This window comes from Astatotilapia calliptera, chromosome 5 (assembly GCF_900246225.1).
Source record: "Astatotilapia calliptera chromosome 5, fAstCal1.2, whole genome shotgun sequence".
Classification (NCBI taxonomy): Eukaryota; Metazoa; Chordata; class Actinopteri; order Cichliformes; family Cichlidae; genus Astatotilapia; species Astatotilapia calliptera.
Window position 1 is genome coordinate 6979877 of NC_039306.1, and position 25025 is coordinate 7004901.

The window sequence follows — 25025 nt, forward strand, 5'->3', positions numbered from 1 at the left end:
AATGTCAGTTAAATATCATACAGGAGACACACACAGTGATATTTGAGAAGTGAAAAGAAGTTTACTGGATTTACAGAAAGTGTGCAATAATTGTTTAAACAAAATCAAGCAGGTGCATCAATTTGGGCACCACAAAAAAGAAATGAAATGAATATTTAGTGTATATCAATGTGTGTGTCTCCTATATGATATATGGGGTGCCTTTGTCTGGATGTGCTTCCCATCCAGAGCTGCACAGCACAGAGGAAAGTTCCAGCGCTCCTGGAATCCCTCTGTGATGGAGCGCCAGTCTCCAGGTGAAGGCACAGCCATGAAGTCGTCCACTAGACAGTCCCAGATGGACGTCGCTGCCTGGGGGGTGATCTGGCTCACCGTGGACACACCGACTCTGAAACTGAACGCGATGGTCCTGAAGGAGTCCCCGGTGACAAGGAACCTGGACAAAATTGTTCAAAATCAGTATTATGTGTACTGCAGTTACAAAATACATTATTCAAATTCCAAAATACTTTTGTGATGTCAGATATAAATCACAAAACTTAAATCTTACATAAAACATTTTGTAATTATAAGGATAATTACAAAATGTATATTAGATAATATCTAAAACAGTTGTGTTTTGTTTTAACTTTAACATATCATAATTTGATTGGTAGCAACTTTCACTACAGTGAGCCAATCACTCATAATTCCTAAACATGTCAATCAGGTAGGAATGAAGTGAGACATTAATAGAAATAAAGAGTTGTGTGTTGACATGTAGCCCTTTCCTTGCTTAAATCATTAATATTTTTGAGAAATTAATCTGTGATAAGACAGCTTATCAAGATAGAACCATGTAACTAGAGATGAACCAAACTGTTCAGTTTTATCTAACTCTGTTTTAATAAAGGCTGTGACCCCTGCTATAGAGTCTGACAGCTGCAGGGATTATATACAAATATTCAACTATCCCAGAATTAAACCAGGTCTAAATAAAAAGGAGTGAGTATCACTACAAGGTTAACTCAGTGGTGCTAATGCTACAGTTTGATATCAGCAAACACCGAGCGCATACATTGATGTGACACCACAGCCATGCTATCATTCAAACACTGATAACAGCATAAATCGAATTAAATCGGGACTTGATGAGAGCTTCTGAGTATCACTAGAAATATTATAAACAGTCGTCTTTGTACCACAGTTTGCTTTCAGTAAACACCGAGAGCATTCACTGTTAGCATAGCACATCCATGTTAGCAGTGTATAACTGGATGGATTAGCATATTAGCACAGATATCAATAAAGGACTACCGTATTAAATAGTTTTACTAACCTCAGGCAGACGGACAGGCGCTCTGCAGGTGGGATTGAGCGCCTGTAGTTGGTGTTTAAGCGGGCGATGCTGGGACCGACGAGGGAAAGCAGGTCCTCAAACTGGCCGACGGTGATAGCGCTGGAATCGGCCGTCATCCAGGCGCAGCTCCTGGAGCAAGTGGTGAAACTCACCAAACTGCTCATGCCTCTGGAGGACCTGATGGACCCAGGTACGGCGAGGACGTCTTTTACGCCGCTGCTCTGCTCTCCACAGTACATAGAGAAGGGAGACTCTCTCTTCAAGCGCTAGCTCCATAGCTGCCATCTTGCAAAGATACCAGTCTGGCACAACTCCCTCCCACATTCCTCCCACATTTCCGGTTCACGCGCGTCAAAAGTTCACATAAATGATGGAACTTTTCCCCTCACTTATGGTTCAGAGATATTCACTGAAGGTGGCCTTTAGTGCCACGGCGACAGTGCTTATTTCAATGCAACTTTCCAGTTAAATTAAGTCAATCAAAACAAGCACTCAGACACTATCTGCATCAAAGACATTTTTAATCAAGGTTGGTTCCAGCAGGCTGTTTATTATGTATGTCAAGAAATACAGCTAGAAAAGGACAGGGTGATGATTAAACAAGAGAGAGCCCTCAATTGTTAATTTAAGTTACCTAATTTAAGTGTTACAGAACCTGCCTGTTGAGTACATTTACCCTGGCACTACCATTATGGCTATTTTAATAGCCTGTCTATTGAAAGTCACAGAAAAATCCACAAAATAAAGTGTTGTCAGATACTTTTGTCTGCCACAAAAACAAAACCTGAAACCACAGGACGAGTACTGTCCAAGTAAACATAAAAATAAAGATGCAAAGTTGAGTTCCAGAGCTGAGTTATTTGGAGACACTTTGAAGAAGCAGCACTTGAGAAAACTGGAGAGAAATGCTGAAAGTCAGACAGAAATAGAGGAAGAGGGGAAGAAATGAGATAAAGGATTTCAAGAGAGACAGACTTTCCTTTGGCACCTGAGCCACAGGGGCAGTGCTCTTCTGTGGGCGGAAAAGGTACCAGACGATGGTGTAGAGACGCAACAAAAGAGGGAAAGAGGGAGGTTTCACTAAACAGCTCATGCCTGATTGAAATATCCTCCCTCTTACTCTCTTCGACAGGAGCTTTATCTTTTCTCCTCTTGCCCTTTCTGTAGATCCTGATTTGATTCCTCCCACATCGGTCGCATCTCTCCAAAACATTTACCCGCAAGTTTAGTCAATCGATTCAATCAGAGCCACAGTCAGTCCAGCAAGAGTTTGCCTTCTACAGCTCAACCTCTTTACTGCAAGAGAACTTAAGTAAACAGTGAGTTCTTGCAGAAAGGAGGTTCTTCAGGTTCTTCTGTAGAAGTTCCGTTATGGCACATGAGGGGACTTCTGCCGGTTTCTATTTCGGTTTTACTTCCACAGATGAATCTCAAATTCCTCACAACTGAGTTTCACAGGCTCAGATCCTTAAACAGGAGCTCCTCTGAGGTCTGTTAGTGCAGATCATTCTGTGCTGAGGCCCTTTCCCCTTCTCACCAGGTTCAATTCGATATACGGTTCTATAGGTTCTCCCCAGGCTGATACTGGGGTTCTGTGGAGGTGAAGTAGTCCTCTAGGAAGCCCTGCAGGTACTCAAATGTAGGCCTCTCTTCTGGATCCTTCCTCCAGCAGGAAAGCATGAGCTCATGCAAGGAGCTTGGGCACTCTGCTGGACAAGGCATCCTGTAGCCACGCTCCACTTGGTCAAGCACTTCTCGGTTAACCATACCTGTCAAGAAAAACAGTAAGTTAGATTTTTGGACAGAAATCCTTTTGTGGTATGGCTCTGATCCAGGACCTTCCCAGCCTGCAGGGGTGGGAAGCTGGTTCAGGCTGGGATGGCAGCAGAAACATCCTGATCAGTGAGCAGAGCAGATATCAATGACAACAGCTGATCAAGTCAGATGTAGCAAGAAAAGGAGAAGATTTGCAGATGTGCAGCAATTGTGGGTATGCTAAAACACCTTATATGGTGCAACTTATGTGATTTGCCTATTGGATGTGTAGAAAGGTATCAGCTAGTTTTGGTCAATTCTGTCTCACAGCGCAAGATGTTTATCAAATATTGAATTATTTTAAATCATACAACGCGATTTATTTTTTTACTTGAATAAGAAACTGAAATTATTATGTGGGTTTATCCTGTCAGGTGGAGCTTTTACCTGGATAGGGAACTCTGCCTTTGGTTGCCAGCTCTGTGAGCAGCACACCAAAGGACCAGACATCTGACTTAATGGTGAAACGACCATACAGAGCTGCCTCCGGTGCTGTCCATTTGATTGGGAACTTGGCTCCTAAGAAAACATTATGAAACTCAGTGTGGCATGTTATAAACACTTTAGGACATCTTATTCTTATAAGTCACTTTTTCTTCTGTAACCAAACTTCTCTCTCTCTGATTTGAGTGTAAATATTTTAAGTAGGAAGAGGAGACTTACCCTGTCTTGCAGTGTACTCATTGTCTTCAATGAGTCTTGCCAGACCAAAGTCAGCCACCTTGCACACGAGGCTGTCTCCTACCAGGATGTTTGCAGCACGCAGGTCCCTGTGGACATAGTTCATCCTCTCCACGTAGGCCATGCCTGCTGCAATCTGGAAGGAGAGAGGACGAGAAATTTAAATTTCCATGTAGTACACCTTTTAGTATTGAATTCTTGGTGGTTAGATGATGCACTTAAGCACACTGATCTTTTGTAGTTTTACCTGAGCAGCCATGTCTACCAGCTGAGGCAGACGAAGCAGCTTTCCAGCTTCGCCTTTAAGAAAGTCCAGTAAGCTGCCTGTGAACACAAACCCAATATTATTTAATTTACGAAAACCTAAGCTGATAATATGTCAAATGTAAACATCCCTTTCCCCCTTTTTTGAACAAGAATTAGTAAAGAGGATTATGAATTTGTCCGAGTATCAAGCAGGTCTGAGAACCATCTCTTGACACAGTCTGCTGTGATGCGCTACCTTGGCTCATATACTCTGTTACAATATAAATGGGCTCCTCAGACACAACGGCGTACAGCTGGACCAGCTTTTCGTGCCGCAGCTTCTTCATGACCTGTGCTTCTTGAAGGAAGGCCTCTGGAGACATGGTGCCGGGCTTTAGAGTCTTAATGGCTACTCGTGTTGTACCGTTCCACGTACCTGTCAGAAGCCAGACAAAAAGACATTGCTTCTACAGTAAACTGCTGTCCTTACTCCTCTTAGTCCACCTACTCTCCAAATATAAAAGGTTTCCTAGTTTTAACAAGAAAGAGTAAATGATGCTCATGTTGCATCATAAAAGTTTAACCCATCTGCTAAGGTATGTTAGGGATTCTTACCCATCCAGACTTCTCCAAAGCAGCCCTGTCCCAGTTTGACGTCAAGGCGGAGAGACTCTCTGGGGATCTCCCAGGCATCCCTAGCCAGTCCCTGCGTCTGAGGTTTGGTCACTGGACAAACATCTGTTAGAGCGTGGCACAGTCCATCAGAGTGCTCTGAATGAGGAAAGGTTAAGAGTTACCATCAATGCAGTTGACATTTCCTAACTTTTGGTGACTACATGCACCCGAGTACTTACTGCGATAGTGGAAGACTAGCTGCTGTAGGCTGGTGAACTGGGTGCGTGAAGTGATGTAGAAACCTCCGCTATCCAGTTTCCTGATTTTGTAATGTTTAACATTAGCGCCTTTGGTGTTATCATAATCCAGCACTGACAGGCAATACGCCCCTGTGAGCAAGACAAAAACAGACAGACAGGTTAGAACAATAAAACCACATTGCTCCTGGCCCGTCTGGCAGCTGCTCTCTGGAGTTTCCTAGCAGCTGCGCTTTGGCTATTTAAGACCCTGCTGGTTGGATTAATGGCCAAATAACTAAGCCTTTGTCCTTATCCACTGCCCACCACTACAGAAAGTTTCATTAACCTTGTTTTGTCCAACAGTTTTTCACAAAACTACATTTCACAAGAATAATGATGACAAAATAGCCGATTAGGTAAAAACAAACAAAATGCAAATAACTTAGAAATGTGACAGGACTCAAACTTGATGCGATTTAAAAAAGGACTGAACTCACTTAGCAAACCTAAGCTTTACAGTGAGACATGAAAGCAAATGAAAAAAATCAATTGTGTTCGATCTGGAGTTTCACTGACTGACCTATTCTCTCATTAGAAAGAAACTCTAGAGCAGGAAAGACAGACTTCCCCAAGTGCATCAAGCAAATGTACCAAATCATTACCACCACTATAGTACTACTCAAGTACCTTCACTTCCAGATTTAAAACTAAACATGTAAAACTGAATTATCCTTTATTCATATTCTGAAAGCTAAAGAGCCTTTACATGATTACAACTACTACAGCATTTAGCCACTTCACACCATTTCTTCTTAGGTATGTGACATGAGAGAGACAAAAACCTGTCAAGAGCTCAGAGGAAAGGTTTCTTTAACAGGGTCACAATGTGAGTGCTTGTAGCCTGAACCTTGAATGATAAGATTCATCTTTTTCAACATGCAAGAGGCATGTTCATGCTCATCTCTGTCTCACTGCGAGCCTCACATTTGATATCTTATACAGAACACACCCAGAGGCCATGGCATCTTCTGCCAACAGCTCCTCCTATTCTCCCAAATCCTCCCCTTTTTCCTACAAGTGTTCACAGTTCTCCCCTCTTCTCAGTGTGTGTGTGTGTGTGTGTGTGTGTGTGTGTGTGTGTGTGTGTGTGTGTGTGTGTGTGTGTGTGTGTGTGTGTGTGTGTGTGTGTGGTGGGAGAACATGGACCTATAGCCGGGGGAAAATCCAGCAACCTTCTAAGATGACCTAGTTCTGGCAGAGTGATTCACCCCTATCCATTCACAAGCCCAACCCATTCCAATCTTTTCCTTTTACTTCCTCCAAAACAGCCCCCTAAAGAGTCAGTTTACGTCACAGGGACCAGATCTGAGTGCAGACTTTCAGCGAAAGATGCAAAACTCTGCCACAAGCCCAGAGAACAAAGACACAGCGCCGCAGGCCAGTGTGAAAGTTAACAAATGACTTAATTAGCAGGTTCTACCTCTTTCAAATTGAGTCCCTGAAGATCTACTTATTTCAAAGCACATCTGCTACTCTGTGTAAGCCTCCAGGGAGGCAGAAAAAGTGTCATCGCTTTATTATTTTGCCCACCTCACACATTTTTAATGTGTGAAAAATTAAGAAATCTTGGGGTTTTATTAAACATGTTTTACAGAGACAGTTTTACTAGATAGTCATGGAGTGTAAGGAAACAACTGAAAAACTGATCATTTCACAATTTCATTATGCCAACAACTAATTCTTGTTTTAATTATCAACTTATCAGCAGTTTTTGCCACCTCAACTAATTGCTTAGTGTGCGAAATGTTTAAAGGGGGGAAAACATGAGCCCATACATTTGTTGTGCTTGCACTGTCCCACACCAAAATGAAAACGGCACATTAAAGCATTTAAAAAAAAGCTGAAAAAAAGAGAGCATCTGCATTTTACTTAAACAATGAAACCACTTTAGCATAAAAATAGTTTTCAGTGGAAATCTTTTTAATGTCTTCGAATCCCTGCTGTCAAAATGTCAAATCTCATAGTGTATGTATGATATAATTTTTATTTATTTATACTTGGGAGGCCTAAACACAGTTACAATACATTTTAGAAGAATCATGTTGATCCACATTTTGCACATGTCATCAGCCTGAAAAAACAAAAATACGCCTGCCAAAAGCCTGTTGGTCAAATAAAGAAATGCCACTTTGTGCAGGTCGAACACTGCTGCTAGATAGTTTTAATGTGAGAAAAAAAAAAAAGCACTCAGGCTGATTTAATGCATCATTACGCGACTGCAGACAGGCAGAAGAGCTAATTGTTCTTGATAATGGTTCATGATAATGACTGTAGTCTCTGAAGTGATGCAAATGTCTGCTCTCTCACCTTTAGTAGTCTCGCTCTCCCTCACCAAGAAAGTTCCTCGTCTGTTCTGAGGGTTGAGAAGGAGCCTCTCCGAGTCACGTCGAGTGATCTTCCCAAAATACCACCTGCCAAAGTGGGCCACAGAGAGCGAGATCAGTGACGAGCTACTACTGAGCAGCTGGAGCAGGAATGCAGAGCTACGTTTGGATTATATGTATGAACTGTATGTCAGTACTCTTTATTTGTAAACATGGCCTTATCATGCATGGATCATTAAAATGCGTGCAGAGCACAACTACATGCAGGTTCTGCACTGAAAACCAGCTTTAGATGTAAATAAACTGCAGGGTAAATCGCATGAGGAGAACAAAGAGTGGATAATGTACTCTTCTGCTTGGATGGAGTCGGATGGAGCCACATAGTTGCTGGGGATATAACCGCTCTCTCCAGTTGTCAGGGAGCGAGCGAGCCACCAATCCCCTTCTCTGTGAGGGAAAGAGAGAGACAGAGAGATGAAGAGAGAGTGAGAGTCAATCACGAACAAAACTGAACAAGGCAATTAGAGATATTTAAAGTTTATTCAAAATCAGCACCATATTTCATTGATGAGGAACAACTTCTACCTTGTCTTTTGCTCAAAGACCCAAGAATATAAGAAGCTAAAAAATTTGATTTAATGATGTAAACTGAGGGAAACTGCACATGTATTGGGGACCAGTTTGAGCTTTAGTTTGTAGGAAAGACCGTGCATTCATTTATCAATGGCTTTGGACTTATGGGATTTGTTGCCAATGAGAAAAAACTGAACATTACTGGATTTATCCCTGAAATATTCCAGTAACTTTGAAACAGTGCCCTCTGATATGATCCATCCAGTTAAACTTCCACATCATTTGACTGAAAACCATAGTGCCATTTACACTGCAAAAGTGAAACTTAAAAAACCTCATCCCGCAAAGTTGATAGGATGGAGTTAAGAAAAAAAAAAATTGGTAAGATGGAAAATAAATGCAGGCAACCTTTTATTCCACTTGTCCCATCTTAGATTCAACTTTAGCTCTATGTAGAAACATGCAATATGTTTTATATAGGAGATATAGAATTAGTCCATCTCTATTTACCACTTCACGATGAAGCAAATGCAAGGATCGCAGGGACGGTGAAGAAAAGGTTGCATGAGGGGTTTTTTTTTTTTTATTGCATTAAATATTACTGACCTGAAGCTGTACTTTTTCCTAGGAGAAACCATGAAGCATGAGAAAGAAAGAGAGGGAGAGATAACAGACACAGCAGACACATCAAAATGCAGCAAGGAGACACGGCAAGGCACGCAGCACGGCACAGACAGATAGCAGACGAGCTGCATAAGCTGTGGGATTACACAGTGGGCTGATTTAACTTTGATTTTCCATTTCAATGTGGGATTCTAATACTATAGGAGAGTATGAATATATTTCATTTATCTTCCATAAATGTCCACTTTAGGCCTTAGAAATACAGCCTGGCTAAACTCATCTAACTACTAAGCACTGCTTTGTAATGCTTCATTATGTATTTATTCTACTTTTCAGCCCAATTATGTAGTGCCAGGCTCTCAATAAATACCAGCAGAGCAGACTTATAGTAGGAAGTTATAGAAAGAGCTCATAGGAAAACAAAAAATTGTTGTGATTGTAAACACCTGCAAGAGAGTTATGTTGCAGATGTTTAGCTTAGAAAGAGCAGCTTGAAAAAACTCGCAAAAATTACCCCCCCCCCCAAAAAAACAACGTAATTTCACTTGAACCTGTTTTGTTTTGTCCTGTTTCTATCTATATCTCGGTACAAAATGCTCCCTCTGAAGTCTCTTAAAAGATTATGATGATCACAGTTGCCCATGAGGAACAGAATGCATTAGCGCAGAGCTGTTCTGCTCACTTTTAGTAAACAGATGGGAAGGATCGACAGTTACCAGATCTGACTATCACCGCGTGTTCATTCATGTCCACATATGTGCGCGTCACAGATCACGTGTGCACCAAGAAATCTGTTCATTCACATCTCTGTGACTGTGTGGCATCACTACTAGAGTTACAGTGGGATGACTCTTGATTCTTACGTGTTGTTGACAATCTGCAGCCGGTCCCCTTTCCTAAAGGTCAGATCAGATGCTGTTCGTGACTCATAATCATACAAAGCCACAAATGTAGTGACGCCTCCTGAAAGAGACCACGGAGAAACAGAAACGTTCATTTGGGGAACAATACAGACACTGAAATAAAGACATTTAGCACACAAAAGGGTATTTCCACTTAAGATCAATGACACTGGTTTAACAGAGCTGGGAAATTTATTTTTTAGGTACAATTTGGTTTCCCAGGGATCTAAAAACAAGGTAAACTTAAAAGCACACCACTGTTCTGCATTTAATTTAGCAAAGATTCCCTCATCTTGTCTCAAGCCCAAACCCTCTCAGGCTGTCGCCAGTCAGTTTTTCAATTAAATTTGAAGAAGAAAATCATCAGTTAAAAACCAGTGGAATAATAAAAATATTATTCTAATAATAATAATAATAATAATAACATATATATAATGAATAACGTGTGTGATTTTTAGCACTGTGACCTAGCCCTTGAATTTTCAGCTTTTCAGGGTTAGATGTTAAGGTATTCTACTGCTGCTCTGAAAATGTATCTAATGAAAAATATTGACATTCAGACAGCATCTGTCTGACCGCCCTTGAAGGACAAAGGTATGATATTAATGGGGTTCTATGTAGCTTTATTTAATGAACTTGAGACCTAAACTGGGGAATTCTTCAGCCGATCATTGATTGGCTCATTAGGTGCGCAGCAGTAGGTTGCAACCAGCAGAACTGTTCTTCATATACCAGCAGGCCTTTGCTCTCTGGATGGAGCAACATTAACCCAGCCATCTGGCTGGTTTAGGCACATTACAGTTTAAATATATCCAGTAAATAAAATATGGACAGCGTGACATGTGGTGCTTCAAAGACGAAAAGAAGTTTTTAAGTCTGGCTCTTAGATAGTGAGAAAAAAAAAAAAAAAGATGCTTTTAAATATTTTTCTGTGTAAATGTGACTCATTATGAATCAGATTTTGCTTCTTCCCCCCCCCATCCACTTTGGGACTTTTGTGATCTCAAACTGAAAGCAAGTCCGTAGGCTGACAGAGACATCAAAGTTCTCGTCAGATTTATTGAATCCGTTTCACGACCACATTCACACAGGCAGTTAGCTCGTGTTGGCATAAAGACTGGAACCAAGAGAAACAACAAAATCTGCCTTTAAAAGCACTTCTAAAAGCTCACTAATTATACAGGAGGTTACTGTTTGTTCCCACTCAGTTCTTTCATATCAGGGTACGATGTGTTTCTGTTTCCTGCTGCATTTACTTTATTTAAATGTGGGACTAAAGCTTCACAGTAGTTTTACTTTACACTTTCCAGAGTCATCTTTCTAATTCTACTCTAATGTTTTATATGTTTATACAATCAAAAAAAGGTGACTTTTTAAAAAAAATCTTGTCTTTTCATGGCTTGTTGTTAAGAGGCGCTACATAAATAAACTTGTCCACTTTGCCCCAACTAACCCATTATGATAATGTTTTTCCTACCTGACAGAGGTCCTCTATGAGGTGATGTGACAGTTCCCGTGTGGTCCACTCCTCCGAAGAGAGCCAGCTCGGGAGTATTTGTTGGGGCGTGCTGGTGCTGCCCTTGATGCCCCCGCCTGCCTGTTCCGACGGCAGGGCTCCTGTTGGGTGTTTGGGTCTGCTGGGCGGGTCCCAGGTGGTGGAAGTGCCCGCTGTCGGAGCCTGTGCCTATGGTACCATCCAGGCTCATGGAGCGCTGGCCCGGCTCCTTGGGCTTGCTCTTGCCCGCCCCCATGTGCAGACCTGGGACCAGAGCCAATGATGAGTAAGCAGCACTTTAAGGTCCGAAGTGGCTTTGCTACTGCTTCTGTTAATCAATAAAAGTCAAATACATGCCATCACTGTATACTGTAGACCATGTACACTGCTATAAAAAAAACAAAAAAACAAAACAAAACCCTACAGTATCCCAATTCAGTAAGTGTTTATTTAGTTTTTTTTTTTTTTGCATTTGCAATTTCATCCAACATCTCTGCCATCATATCTGCCAGTCCTAGCAGCAAAATTTGACTCAGAGGCAGGCATATGAATGAGGATATTCTTATTAATATTTAAATGCAGTTTGACCCACAAGCATCCTAATGCTTTAACCCTTAATTATTGATGCCATTTCAGTAGACATTTAATACAGTGTTATTTTTAAATACAGTGTTCATTTTCTTAATTGTTTACTAAATCTGACCATTTCAGTGTGACTGTACAAATGTACATTTTAAAGATGACGATTAAAAGAAAAATGAAGTTCACTCAGGAAAAGGAAGCGACCCCATTTCAGTTTCTAGCCATTCAGTCTCCTAAAAGAAAAACTCTTGCTTCTAGCATCGCATTCATTTTAGCTCTCCCGGTCTGCTGTTGAGTATCCTTGGAGCTGCTCCAGGTTCAGTTAAAACCGTTTAGCATGCAAATACTCCACGAAGAGGGCACATAAAAACACGCATAGATTCAAGGTCGTTCCTGTCTGATTCAATCTGTTTTGAATCAATAAGCATTTACGTGGAAAACAAAGCTTCAAACAAAGGAGCTGTGGGCCGTACTGAAGCCGTGTGTTAATGCTGCTGAGTTGACAAGGACACAAACAGTTTCATCTCCAACAGGTAATTATACTGCTGCTTTTCCTTCACATCCTCATGTCAAATACATTTATTACAGCCCGATAAATGCAACAAGTCAAGAGTGCGCCTTCATCCCGAGTGCAGACAAAGACAAACATGCTCAGACAGTCAAGTGCACCCACAGAAAGTTAGAGTGCCTTGTTCACACACCAAGACCAATCCTCCCCTCCAGGCATAGCGGCGTGAGTCACTGCGAGACCGACTATTTCAAGCCAGCTGAAACAGAGACAGTCACACACACATGAAACAGTCTTGTTCCTTTGGAACCGAGACCGAGTGTGTGCGTTTCTGTGCATTAGCAGCTGTTCCTTGGTCTCTGGGAAACTAAGCTCAGTCGCACACTAACACCCAAACACAGTTGTGTCTCATATCCTTTTTCCAGCAACCCGTGTATCCTTATGAATGTTTCCAACACACTTGTGTTAGTCTGACAGACAGGACAGAGTTTTATTAAAAGGGAAAGAGGAAGGAACCGGCAGCGGCTGTAAAAAGAACGCGTAGGTGGTTGTTGTATACTGCAACGCAGACAGCTGAGGCTTAGTGGGTGTTTTAAGTGTGATGTGTGACTATAACTTAATTACACAGGTACGGGAATCCTCAAAGACATCCAAGGCTCCCACTGTGAAGCTGTGTTGGCGTGTAAGCCACAATGCGTGTGTGAACGTACACGAGCGATTTCAAACACGAGCGCAGTCGTGCAAGCTTCGCTTCAGCCCCTGCCAGGATGTAATTTGGTGCAGTGGAGGGGTTAATGTATCCCATGGTGCAACACTGAGTCATACTGAGACAAGCTCATAGGGCTTCAGACAAAGATGGACAGGGAAGTGGGAATTGTGTTAATCAATTTAAAGAGCTATTTTAGACATTGGCAATCAACATTATGGCCAGTTGCACTGACCGCCTCTAATGATCAACATCCGCCTCAACGGAAAAAAAAAGAAGAAAAAAAGGTAAAGATAAGATACATGTAAAGTGGGCCCTTACCACACGGGGAAACTTTTCATTTTGTCCTCTGTTACTTCGATATGCTACTAGGGGATTCCCTAGAGGATTGAGCCATCAACTTCCCAACTGGTGAATGACCAGTTCTGCCTCCTTAGACACAGCTGCCCCTAGTCAAACTACATCTGTGTGACTGGAAATTTATGAAAACTTCATAACATCCATATTGTTATGTACACCTGTTCATCAACGCAAATATCAGCCAGTCACATGCTAGCAACTCATTATGCATTTAGCCATGTAGGCATGGTCAAGACAACGTGTTCAAACTGATCATCGAAATGGAAAATAGCATGGCTGTTTGTGTCACATGGACTAATCTGAGTATTTCAGAAACTGCTAATCTACTGAGATTTTCTCATAGTATGGTTAATGGTCTGAAAGAGAGAAACTATGCAGTGAGTGGAAATTCTCTGGGTGAAAGTGCTTAGTTGATGTCAAATGCCAGTGGATAATGGCCCGGCTGCTTTGAGCTAATTGGTAGGCAACAGTAACTCAAATAATGACTCGTTACAAAGGTATTTGGAAGAACCTCTCTGAAGCCACAAGACGTCAAATCTTGAAGCAGATGGGCTATAGCAGCAGAAGACCACACTGCAAGCACCACCTTTCAGTTAAGAGCAGAAAGCTGAGGCTACAATTCGCACAGGCTTGCAAAAATTCCAAAAACGGTCTGATGAGCCTCCATTTCTGCCGTGACAATCGGCTGGTAGGGTCAGAATTTGTCAAGCACGGATCCACTCTGCCGTCTATCATAGTACACCTTTCTTGTCCCTCACTCGTTACCCGTTATTGTGGTCTATTGCTGATTCCACAGAGGAAAGACATTTTGATCTCAAGGAAATCAGTAATGCCATATGACATGTACCCATGTGTGTCACACATGCCAAATTTACATTTCACCACTTCAACTTTATTAGTATATGCACCACAGTGAATTTGGAGACTGCACAGATATCTCCCTGGTGGTAAATTCAGCAGGGTAAGCACTCGGCAGAGGAGTTCAAGCCAACTCTGATTCGCTCATTCTGGCTTTGATAGCCTCAAATGGATTTGGAAGACGTACTAATCATTAGGATCAATCTCAGACTGATGAGGAGAAGTAATGATTCTCACACACAGGTTTAATGTGAGCTGCAGTGTCCAGCACTTAGTTTAGTACTTCGCAGAGCAGCGTACAAACCACAGCGCCCTCGGAAGCCTCAAAGCCGGCGTGTTTGTGTAAACAACAGAAGTAGCTCTGTAGCAGAGCCTTGTGCCTTTTCCTAATATGGTGTTGCAACGGCCTAATATCAAGTGGTAACATGTGACCACATTAGCATAGGGGTATAAAATGAAAGACTATGGATTGGTGAGAATGGAATTAGACATTGTAGAGTCTTGCAAAAGAAAAGAGTAAGTAAGATCTGGAAAATATGTGAGAGATGAGGTGAAGTTGAGTTGGCAGTTTTAGATGAAGCAGACTGCACTACACACCTCGACTGCAACAAGAACAGGCACCTGAGCAGCAGGAGGGCAGGGTGGGAGGAAGGAATAGAGGAGAGAGAGAGGGAGGAAGATGGAGCAGGAGAGCTCCATTTTCATGGTTTTCCAGGACTAGAGATGCAGACTGAAAATTTCTTGGACTATTTTCCAACTTGCAGATCAATGGAAAAAACAAGGAAATGGCTGACGCTACACAAGCAGATTACTGACCCCAGTGTTTATGAGGACGCCAGATACAATTACAGACCATTACATATTGCACTTTGTCTCATGGAAGATAATATCTTGTAGTGGATCAGTTGATGTGACCTACTTCACAGACAGGAGTGTAACAGTTATCAAGGTTTACTCTATATACCTCTACTTTTGGCCCAAACATTCAGTTCATACTTCAGTTTTTCTCTTTGATGAGATGAACAACAAAAACAATAAAAAAATAAATACCACAGGAATACCCTCCAATATTCTGATATAATTCAGTCATTATCTGACTGAGCTTTAAGCATCGCATTAAACTTGCCAGTACAGGAAGGTGGAAGTGCAGCATGATATTGTGAACGTTTTTGTCATGAATCTTGGTTTCTGCGGTTAACACTGTCAACAGAAAGAAGATCCTGGGTCTTTCTGTGTGGACTCTGCATATTCTTCCTGTTTCCATGCGAGTTCTCTATGGAGACATGCATGGAGTTTGATTAACTGATGAATCTAGGTCTGAGTATGAATGGTTTCTGGTCTCTCTGTTAACCCTGCAACAGATTGGTGACCCGTCCGGGGTGTACCTCTCCTTATGCTCCTGGCCCCATCACAACTGGTGTTAATTACATTTTTAGACAAGTTCATGACAGGCTCAGCAGATTGGCACAGAAGTGAAGACGTGCAAACCTGATCTGTGGGTTATGGGTCATGACCAAATCAGAAGAAAAGCGGTCAATCTAGCAAGAAGGCAAAACAGAATCTCTTTCAAACAGAAACTCATGTTGCTTTGCGCCAAATAATCATAATAATAATATTAAAAATACTTTTCTTTAATTATTAAAGAAAGTTGGCTTCGAGCATGAATGGATAGTGTCTTCTCAAATTTGCAAACTTCTTAAAGCTGAGGTAAGCAGCTGGGATTTTTGTGGCACTCTTTCAGTATTTTTTTTTTTTTTTTTAAAGGTTCCACATTTGTTACATAATATGTGGTTTAAATGTCAAGAGATAGAGTAAAGACATGCTGTAAGGTAAGCTCTGGATTGTTGGATTTCTCTATATTATATATAGGCCATATATAACCTCTTTAGCTCTCACTGTAAAGTCCACTGAGATACGTGTTGTTCTCAATGGAGACTATAAATAAAGTTAAACGGAATTAACCGGTTCTTGATTTGCCTTGTATGGAGAGTGATTCTAAGGATTTGATACCCTATGAATCTAAACTTTCTGCTCATCAACAGGGAGCAAAAGCTGTGGAGAAAGCAGAAAAAAGTAAAGGAATAATAGCCAGCTGCCTAAATGGAATGCAGGATATAAAGTAGACAAGTCCTAACACCTTTCATGCTCTTCAACTGCATCGCATCAGGCCAATATTTGTTTCAATTTACATGTGCCCCAATATGACTTTTTATCATTTTCATATCCATCTTGAAAGACTACTGAATGATTCTGTGCATACTGAAAGACTTTATGCTGCACCATGTCCATACTGATTCCAGTGTAAGTGACAAGGGGGTCAAAGTGCACAGTTATCCACAATGCCAGTCATACCTGACATTTCCTCGTGTGCACAGCAGGTCAAAGCTGGCCTTTATCAGTAAATATGTTCAGCTCTGTTTTCCCCAAAGAATGACTTGGTGGAATCCCAACTTCAACCTCATCCCTACAGAGCTGACATTTTCTGCAGTCAGCTGTGTTGCAGCTTTGCTTCCTCAACGCAGTTGGGATAGATTGCCATTGACATTGCTGCTGTGGATTAGCTTTTAATGAGAAAATACACCACTTTTGTTTGTCTCCAGGTAGCATCCGTCTGTTAAACCTTTAAACTTGTTAATCTGTTAGTCCTACTGAAATTCTGCATTGTAATTCATTGTCTCACGGATATCTTAATCTACACACACTCAACAAAGCACACTTCTGTGCTGTTTTTCTGCAATTATTTTCAAGCCGAATCCCTAATTATGCAGCCTTTACAATCATTGTAGCCCCCACCCCACCCCCACTTTTTTTTTTTTACCACCCTTTGCCCGCATCTCAACAAGGAACCATTGTTTGAGAAAACAATGACAAAATTTAGTCCGAAAAAGACTGGAAGATATCCACTTCACCAGAATAATAATGCAGAAGCTGTAGATGAGCTTCAAGTAACCTTAATGCTTTCTTGCACAGAATAAAAACTGCAGATGTTGTCTGTTACATCAACTTAAACTGAAATAGTAACATAACCATTAAATCTTTGATCATCCAATAACAATATTCTCTGGTGTACAGCATCTTTACCTATCTCTTCAGTAGACACAATCAAGTCCCTAAATGTTAAATAGCATAATTAGCCATAATGCAAAGGACCCATCCTAAGAATTTCTGACAAAATGACTGCTTTAAAGCACTACTTACAGTTGAGGAGTGTTTTAGTGCAATCATTCTCATTTTTGTCATTCTTATTTTGCATAGGTTGCCAAAAAAAAAAACAACCAAAAAACGTTTGGAGTTCCATATTAACCTTCGTAATCCTTCATCTAAGGCTGAGCTCACAAGCTCAACATGTCTGGTCAGGCACATAAGCACATTTGGCCACGACAAACCTCACTGAGTCACAACAGACGGTAACAGTTGCCACTGTGCTGCAGAGAGGAAAGACAGCTCCAGCCAATGTTTCAGCTGAATGGGAAAATTACGGTTTGCCCTTGGGAGGGGAGAGGAGGGGAGGCGAGGGGGTGGTGGTGGTGGTGGGGGCGTAGTAATGATGGTTCCTCAAGATTAAAACGAGAGGAAATGTGCACATTAGTGTCGCTGTCTTATTCCCATATAGATGTTGCATGATGAACAATGCAGTCCACAGATACATGCGTAACGTACAGATCATCTATATATAGCAAAAGTCAGAGAGAGAAAAAGACAATGCAGTCGCATAACTATCGAGCCTTCTCCAATTTTAGTCCTGTAACTCCCCAAATCAGATTTTCTGTGTTTTTTTCCCTCCCATTTCTTTTTATGATTAAATCCCACAGACTTTGGAAAGTGAAAGTCTCTGTCTAGCTGTCTCAATTCATCTTCCCTCTTCCTTAGAAGCCAACATACTCAGCAAAGGCGAGGAAAAAAAGCAGTGGAGGAAGATAAGTGGAGAGGAGAGGGGCACTGTGGCACTCAGCTGATAAAACCCACTTCCGCCCATCTTTAACTAGTGGCTCTGGCAGCGAGCGATCCGGACTAAAAGGAACAGCTGCTGTAGCCGGATTAATTTTACAGGACATCAGTCGTTCAGTCTACAAATTTATATATCTTATTAATGACGCTGTGTCATTCTAGGTCATTTACACACAGCCTTTTTTTTATTATTTACAGGATTTTAAAATAAAGTCGGGGTCTGCTTTTTGAATCTGTTCTCTTGAAAAAGTCATTTTACACACATACTGTTTCACAACAGCCTGTCTGATTGTTAACTGGCAGTCAGTTAATCAGTTTTAATGAACAACTGAACATTAAAGAAGCTTTCACTTCTGTCATTTATTTCTGGTTTTCTTTGTTATGAGAGTAAATTGATGTTTTGGATGGTTGACTGGACAAAACAAATGGTATTAAGACGATATCTAGGGTTGTTGCAACTTGTAAAAAAGTAGACCTACATCATTAAAAAAAAATATTTTTGCAGGCCTATATCAAATTTCAATCTTTCACAGCCACATGAGGGGATTATGATGCATTTTCACCCACTTCCTGCACTCTTTTTGCTTGAAATGCACTTGTAAGAATTCAACAAGGTATTTAAATGTTCTTTCATAATTTGCTAACATAATGCTTGCATCTTCATCCAGTGATAACATCCAATACTGAGCATTCCCATGATTCAAGCCAAAAACCTGAATCCCCCGCCGTAAGGAAATAAGCTGGAGCTCGTCCAGAGCCCCCAAATCCAACTCTAAATAGATTAACCACATAATTAAAACTCTATTTCCACGGGATTAAACGCCAGTTGTTGTGAGCAAAGCTGCTATCAAAGAAACACGGGGTGGGGTAGTAGCTGCCTACAGGATCAGCAGCTGTCAAAAATGATAATGTCTTTGCTATTAGAAAGAATCGTAAATTGAAATCAAAAACGTTCACTGTTCGTGTTTGCTAAACAGATGCCCACAAGGCTCGTAAACAGTGATTTGTGAATGGGAACCGGGACAAAAATAATAATAATGATGAAAAAGGGACAATGCTCCAGTGAGTGTCGTAGGCTTTGGCTCACATACAGCGCATATGCGGCCTGATGAACCAAAACAGGTGCTGCTACAGCTCCATTTTGAATTTCGATGGATTGTTGGCTTTATTTTCTGTGCGCAGCCGATTTGCTGCGTCTTCCCGAGTGTTCGTGATGATCGCCAAGACAAAAATGAGAGATTTGCACAAACGCTTTGCATTTTGCGGGGCGTAGTAAATCGTCAACAACCTAGCCCTGGCACAGACTGAGTGGCACTGGCCAAATGTGCGAGTGAATGGCCTGTGCAACAATGAAAATACAAGTCAGTGAAGAGGGGGGTAGCTTATCAATCCCTGTGTGAAACATCCGTGAGAGAAAAATGCGCAGCACACATTTTTTTTAAGAAAAAAAAAGAAAAGCCGACATTGAATGCCGAAATAAATCTGCATTATCGCACTAAACTGCTACGAGCTCTAATTAACTTACCTTTGACGCGTCTTGAGATTTAGCCCAAAAATCAGAGACGCGCAGCGAGGAACCGTGTTAGATCCGAACGGCTGTCCTCATTAGAAAAATAATGGAATCGGATGGCCAGTTGCTGTGGAAACCCCGGGCCAGCCACGAATCCCATTTAGCGAATTTCGGCAAAATCACAGGAGGAGGAGGAGGAGGAGGAGGAGGTCATGACGGGGACTGCTTTCAGGAGTTGGGGGCACAGCTGCCGAGCGGCTGCGGTGGGCCGGGCAAACCTGTTCAGCTGGGAAGGGTCGGCGGCGCGGTAAATTGGTGCGACGAAGCAGGAGTGGTGTAGTGTGGAAAAGACATGCCTCGTGGGGGGGAAGGCACTAGATAATGCATCACCAACGAAACACGAGAGCGCAAATATGGGGAGGCTGGATTTTACGCAGTAACGTCGGGAGCATTCACCACGTCACCTTGCGTAACTCGACGCCGGCTGTTAAATTCGCCGCGGCGTTGACAGAAATCCCCCCCCCCCCGTTTGGGTTTTCCTAATATCTTTTTATTAGTCACGACTGAAAACATTCTTATAATAAAGGTAATAAGACACTACGCGCGTGCCCTGTATGTTTACGTCTGTCGTTTGCTGAAAAGCTCCATTTAGCCGACTGGGAAAATTGGTTGCTAAGCGACACACACTTCCCTAATGGTAAGTTTTTGCTGGTGCAGTGATACCGGAACCCGGTCGGCGTTTAGCGGTGTTTATCATCCATCAGCTGATATCCTCTCCCACACTCCCGCATCAAGTTTCCAGTAGTTGAAGCGGAGAACTGAAACTACTTCAAGGAGAAGTAAAACGTACAATCCCAGTACTTTTTTCAATGACACAGTCAACTAACTTGAAGATATATTCAAGCAGAGGCACTATAATGTAGGCCCATGTCGCTCATAGAACCCTCGGAACTCTGCAATAGCTGATATTGGAAGTAGAATTCCCAAAAGCTTTTTAATTTCACTGGTAACTCTATACGTGCAATTCTTATGTCCCAGTAACCTTTGAAATGAAAATTAATTTAAAAATAACTGCCCAGATGCACATCAAGATGGCCAGAATTTGTCTGGAATACTTGGATTAAAATCAAGACTTTATACAAGACAGTTCATGTAAAATATGTGCAATACTACCGCTTTAATAAAATGCTAAATGGATCTAAACGAGGTAATAAACATCCCAACCAAATGGCTTTCTGAGGGCATCAACGATTAGCAAAAATCTGATCACTGTTTATCTCGGAATTTTGAATACATTTAAACATACAGTCGTTGTATTACAAATTTAGAGTGAAAACACAACCTAGTACTTTTGGACAATGTGAGACTTTGGTGTATCATCTATGGCATTATGATTTACTACACCAAACCACAGTTTTATAAGGTATGTGTTTTGTCATACAGAAGGCTGGGTCATGATGTCCTTCTCATTTCTTTACATGAAACTGAGGTTTGGCAATTACTGTAAACTGCTAAGGTGGATGGCTGCAGAACACATTTATTTCTTCCTTGTTATTAACACACAATTCAACCAATGATATTCAATTGTTACAAAAGAAAATGTATAACAAACACAACCAATGAAATACGGTGTGTAACTAAATAAACTGTTGGTAAGCACCATGATAATGAGCTGTTTTTGTAATGTGTTGAACAGGATGTAGTTGGTCCTTTTCTTGTGCCTCAAATTCAACACACCTCTTTAATTTTTTTTTAATTGTTTTAAATTAGTGCTTATACTTGTAATAACGAAATTCTTATAACGTTGGCAATGACCCAACACACACATTCTCAAGGTAATACACACACGCGCGCGCACAGACATGCACACAGATATTTATCGCTTCTTTTTGCTCTCTTTCTTTGGTTTCTGTCGAGGCTGAGGTGTTGGTCCTTTAGGTTTCTTTATCTGTTCAGCAGCCTTTACGTCAGTGGACTCGGCTTCCTCCTGCAGAGCAAACACAGAGCACCCTGAACAACCTCCAAAGGAACAGTCTTTTCATTTGTCCTTGGCACTCACTTAAGAATGGAAATATAGTGATAAAAGTCCAGCATTTTACAACCATAACTTTAATAAAATAATGCAAATATCCACAACAACATACTGCATAGAAGTAAAAGCAATGGACATTGTACAGTGCAGTGGCCAGTGGTCAGAATAGAAGAGATGGAGGCAGATCACCAGAGTGCCGAACCCTGGAGCAGCTGAAAGAAGGATGTAGCTCACAAGTTAGAGGCTATTTAGGTCACTTTACATACTGACAGCCAGTTGATTCATGTATAACTAGTAAATATAATGCTAATGTCATTTTATTCATCATTTTTCCCCCATGTTGAACTTGTCATAAAGAGTGCGTTTAATTTGACTTCTTATCCACATGGGGTAAGTATTATACATTTTCAATGCTGTTTATACAGTTTGCAGTTTTCCATCTCTACATTAAACTATTGCAGTATTAACAGACAGTTGAATGAAATTCCCAGACAAATACTGTACACAGCAGACAAAAGAAACTGACATTTTTCAGCACTTTTTATTTTCTGCCAGCCTAGTTTCTGTGAGTGTAATCTTTCCCATTGTTCTGGTGGGTAAAAAAGATGAAATGGCGACATACTGTGGAGAGTAATCAGTGCATCTGATAATGATGCCTGAAAATAGAGTAATTTGACAGTGGATTTAATTGCTTTTGTCTATAAATAATCTCTCCTGACAGTTGTTATTATGGAGATTGTGAAAGTAGCCCCGTCTTCACAGACTTTCTAAAACAAGAGACTCAGCACTACACTTGCTAAGTGGCGCCCAGTTTCTCTGCATTTCTTTTTAGATCAACTTCTAAATGTGACAGGCAAAATATAATAAAAATTTAATTATTTTACTTTCAGTATTCTAATGTTAACATTAGCTGTTCCATAGTATAACTACGTTAATGTGTTTAACTCATTGGAAACCATAATGTAATCAATTAAACTCTTCTGTGACATAACAAAAGACATATGATGGATCTGTGTGGTGTTACAGCACAGCCTCTATACCATATATCACTCTAAAGCAGAGTAAAATAGCCTAAAAAGTGTAAATTAGGTTGATGATTACACATTAATATCTCCTTAAAAATGGGAATAGAATAAGTTAACTGTGATGTAACAAATGCGCATGCAATTGTAGACATTTCCTAATGTATTTCTAATACACCTACAATTTTTACCCCCTCAAACTCATACTGTCATTCTAAGAATGAAGAAAAAAATAACATCGTGTGTAACAACCGAGAATAACAGTTGTTGGGTGCTCATGAAAGAGAAGAAAAACATCAGGATGGGCATATGGTGTACAGTGACAATTTGACTCAACTGTCTGCATTGTGCTTCAGTTCTATTGATTTGTGCATCCTTCTCTGTTTCACCTGAGCCCAGACTTATTTACATCCTTCCTGTGATGCTCAATGAAACCAACCTTACCCCAAGCTAAACCAGAGGGGAGGAGTATGCAGAGATCAATGGGTTACCGAGCTCTGTTAAATTTAATGTCAGAGTGTTCAGTGTGATGAAGATGGCTCTCTTTTAAGCTCGTTATAAACCATTGTCATGAGAATTTGCATGCATACAGTGTATGAATGTTTTTTTAATATTTGGTCCTACTGCTTTTACACTGAAGGAACTGCAGCTACTAAAACACAGATTAGAAAATCAATTTGTTCCTTTTGTTGGCTATTCATCACTAAAACAACCTACTCAGTCAGTAATTTTACTTTCACTTTGGCGACAAACTGAAATGAATTCACTGTCCCTTTTATTAAGTTGGAGGAGAGTCTTAGCCGTGCGTAGCATTTACTTGCACCAAAAGCCTCACAGCTGGATTGTGCAGCTGAAATAAACTGTAACAACAAAACCACACAGAACAGTAAAATAAACATAACTGGAGATGAAGCATACATTTATTTTGACCACAGAGAGTGCTTGATGATCACGATTTCAGAAATGTTGGGCTTTCATGTCAACAGAAAACCACAGTTACCAAAGCCGGTGGATAACTGCTCTAGTGATACTCAGATAACACAAAGAAAGCCTGACTATGCAGAACTTCCTTCACAGTACACCCCTCAGGATGGGCAAGCAAGCACACCTCTCTATAAGACCCACCTGTTCGTGGCCCTTGGATGAAGGGAAGATGACAGCCAGGATGCAAATAAGCTGAAAGATAGCACCGAGAAACAACCCATAGCGCAGTATGCTTTCTAGCAGGGTAGGCTCAGGGATCTCTGGAGTGGACAAGTCCAGTTCTGCAGACATGATGACCCTGCTCTGTTACGCTTCCTCCGGTGACCTGCCTGTGAAATCAACGTGAGCAACGGTAGAAGAAAGACATGTAAACCATTAAGTGACGACAGGGTGCATTAAAAAGAAAGAGAGAGAGAGATTATGTGTTGAGATGTTACTCTGCCTCATAGCGGCCACTTTTTAAATAGACTCTCTTAAAAATGTGAATGAAACAGACACTCTGCTCCACTGTACTCAAACGGACTAAAACATAAACGCATTTCATGCTTACTTTATATATTTACTTTATTGTGGATACGCCTAGCTACCACACACTCACAGCGTTACAATGTAGCGAAGCACTTTGGCAAGACAGTGTTCGAGAGCGGAAAGTGGGGGGGAAAAAGCTCACCAGTGATGGAAGTACTTGCCTCGTTTTACCGCTACAGGAATGCAAACACCAAAGTCAGTTCTTCTAACGTAAAAAAGCTAAAGTAGTTCACAAAGGGAGAGAAAATAAATCACTTGTCGGAAATGACATCATAAATCCGCCATCTCCTTCCGCTCCGATAGAGGATTGGCTTGAAAACAACACCCTCTAACGTTCGTGGAGAAGAGTTTTTATTTATTTTATTTTATTTTTCATATTTTTAATCCTTGCGGAGAGATTTTATCCACAGTGAACAATAAATAAATTGAAAAGACAAAAAAAAAAAAAATCTAAGATAAATTTGGTGAAATAAATGTCATCAAGGTGGCAAACGCTTCTTTTTTTCTCCAAGCAGAGTTTCTGTGCTTCACCAGCGATGATGCATGGCTGTTTTAGAGCCACTGCTTTACAGGAAATAAGTTTCCATCCAAAAAACTCGAGAGGTTTTCACCCACTAAATATTTTACAGCCTCGCCTCAAAGATGAAGCGTAAAAGTTAATAAGTGTTGCTAATCAAGATAATTACCGCCAATATTTTCTCTCAAGTGTGCTTTTTAGTATCGCTGCATGTAGTATTACTGCATTTCTATGCAGTTTTTCCAAGTTCATATGAGCACGAATGAGTCCTTTCACACTCTCGTTTTCCCTCTTTCTATTGCAACGGTTATTAAAACCGTTTTATGTCATCAGGTTTCTCCTTATTTACTTCTGTAAAAAGGAGACAGTCAAAATGTGAGTCATGATATTAATACGTGAGTTCAGATGCAAAATGCTTTTAATACCTTTTAATTGCTGCCACCTACATTGCAAAATAGCTTTCCTGTTTACAATCAAATAATGGAATAATTAAACCCGAAATAAATCTAAAACAATATTTTAAACATTCAGCTTGAAATTATCTTTGCAGAGAATGA

The 25025-nt window shown here is 40.9% G+C and overlaps 2 protein-coding genes across 6 annotated transcripts; both read right to left on the reverse strand.

The window, feature by feature from the left end:
• Positions 1-1841: 1841 nt before the first annotated feature.
• On the reverse strand, positions 1842-19859 carry LOC113021995 (proto-oncogene tyrosine-protein kinase Src-like). Of its 3 annotated transcripts, none has more exons than XM_026166938.1 (13): positions 19401-19859; positions 10896-11177; positions 9380-9479; positions 8499-8516; positions 7668-7766; positions 7303-7406; positions 4936-5085; positions 4697-4852; positions 4338-4517; positions 4083-4159; positions 3818-3971; positions 3542-3673; positions 1842-3108 (listed from the first exon to the last, which is right to left on the reverse strand). In XM_026166938.1, the coding sequence occupies exons 2-13, from the start codon at positions 11167-11169 to the stop codon at positions 2900-2902; spliced, it is 1653 nt and encodes a 550-aa protein (XP_026022723.1). In that variant the 5' UTR covers positions 11170-11177; positions 19401-19859; the 3' UTR covers positions 1842-2899. The 3 variants fall into 3 exon arrangements, with proteins under 3 accessions (XP_026022723.1, XP_026022722.1, XP_026022724.1); XM_026166937.1 differs by having other exon boundaries at positions 10896-11241; XM_026166939.1 differs by lacking the exon at positions 8499-8516 and having other exon boundaries at positions 10896-11241.
• Positions 19860-20538: 679 nt separating this feature from the next.
• On the reverse strand, positions 20539-24265 carry manbal (mannosidase beta like). 3 transcript variants are annotated; one of them, XM_026166955.1, is made up of 3 exons: positions 24113-24265; positions 23565-23752; positions 20539-21372 (listed from the first exon to the last, which is right to left on the reverse strand). In XM_026166955.1, the coding sequence occupies exons 2-3, from the start codon at positions 23712-23714 to the stop codon at positions 21262-21264; spliced, it is 261 nt and encodes an 86-aa protein (XP_026022740.1). In that variant the 5' UTR covers positions 23715-23752; positions 24113-24265; the 3' UTR covers positions 20539-21261. The 3 variants fall into 3 exon arrangements, with proteins under 3 accessions (XP_026022740.1, XP_026022741.1, XP_026022742.1); XM_026166956.1 differs by having other exon boundaries at positions 24094-24265; XM_026166957.1 differs by lacking the exon at positions 20539-21372 and adding an exon at positions 21379-21629.
• Between the last annotated feature and the right edge of the window lie 760 nt (positions 24266-25025).

What these genes read in the sequence shown, in the direction of transcription:
- LOC113021995 (XM_026166938.1), bottom strand. Translation starts at nt 11,169, where the DNA reads ATGGGGGCGGGCAAGAGCAAGCCCAAGGAGCCGGGCCAGCGCTCCATG. An exon ending in GACTCCATCCAAGCAGAAGA is followed by an intron (nt 7,407 to 7,667) that starts GTACATTATCCA and finishes CCACTTTGGCAG; the next exon opens with GTGGTATTTTGGGAAGATCA. An exon ending in TGAGTACACTGCAAGACAGG is followed by an intron (nt 3,674 to 3,817) that starts GTAAGTCTCCTC and finishes ATGTTTTCTTAG; the next exon opens with GAGCCAAGTTCCCAATCAAA.
- manbal (XM_026166955.1), bottom strand. Translation starts at nt 23,714, where the DNA reads ATGTCTGCAGAACTGGACTTGTCCACTCCAGAGATCCCTGAGCCTACC. An exon ending in CATCCAAGGGCCACGAACAG is followed by an intron (nt 21,373 to 23,564) that starts GTGGGTCTTATA and finishes TTTGCTCTGCAG; the next exon opens with GAGGAAGCCGAGTCCACTGA.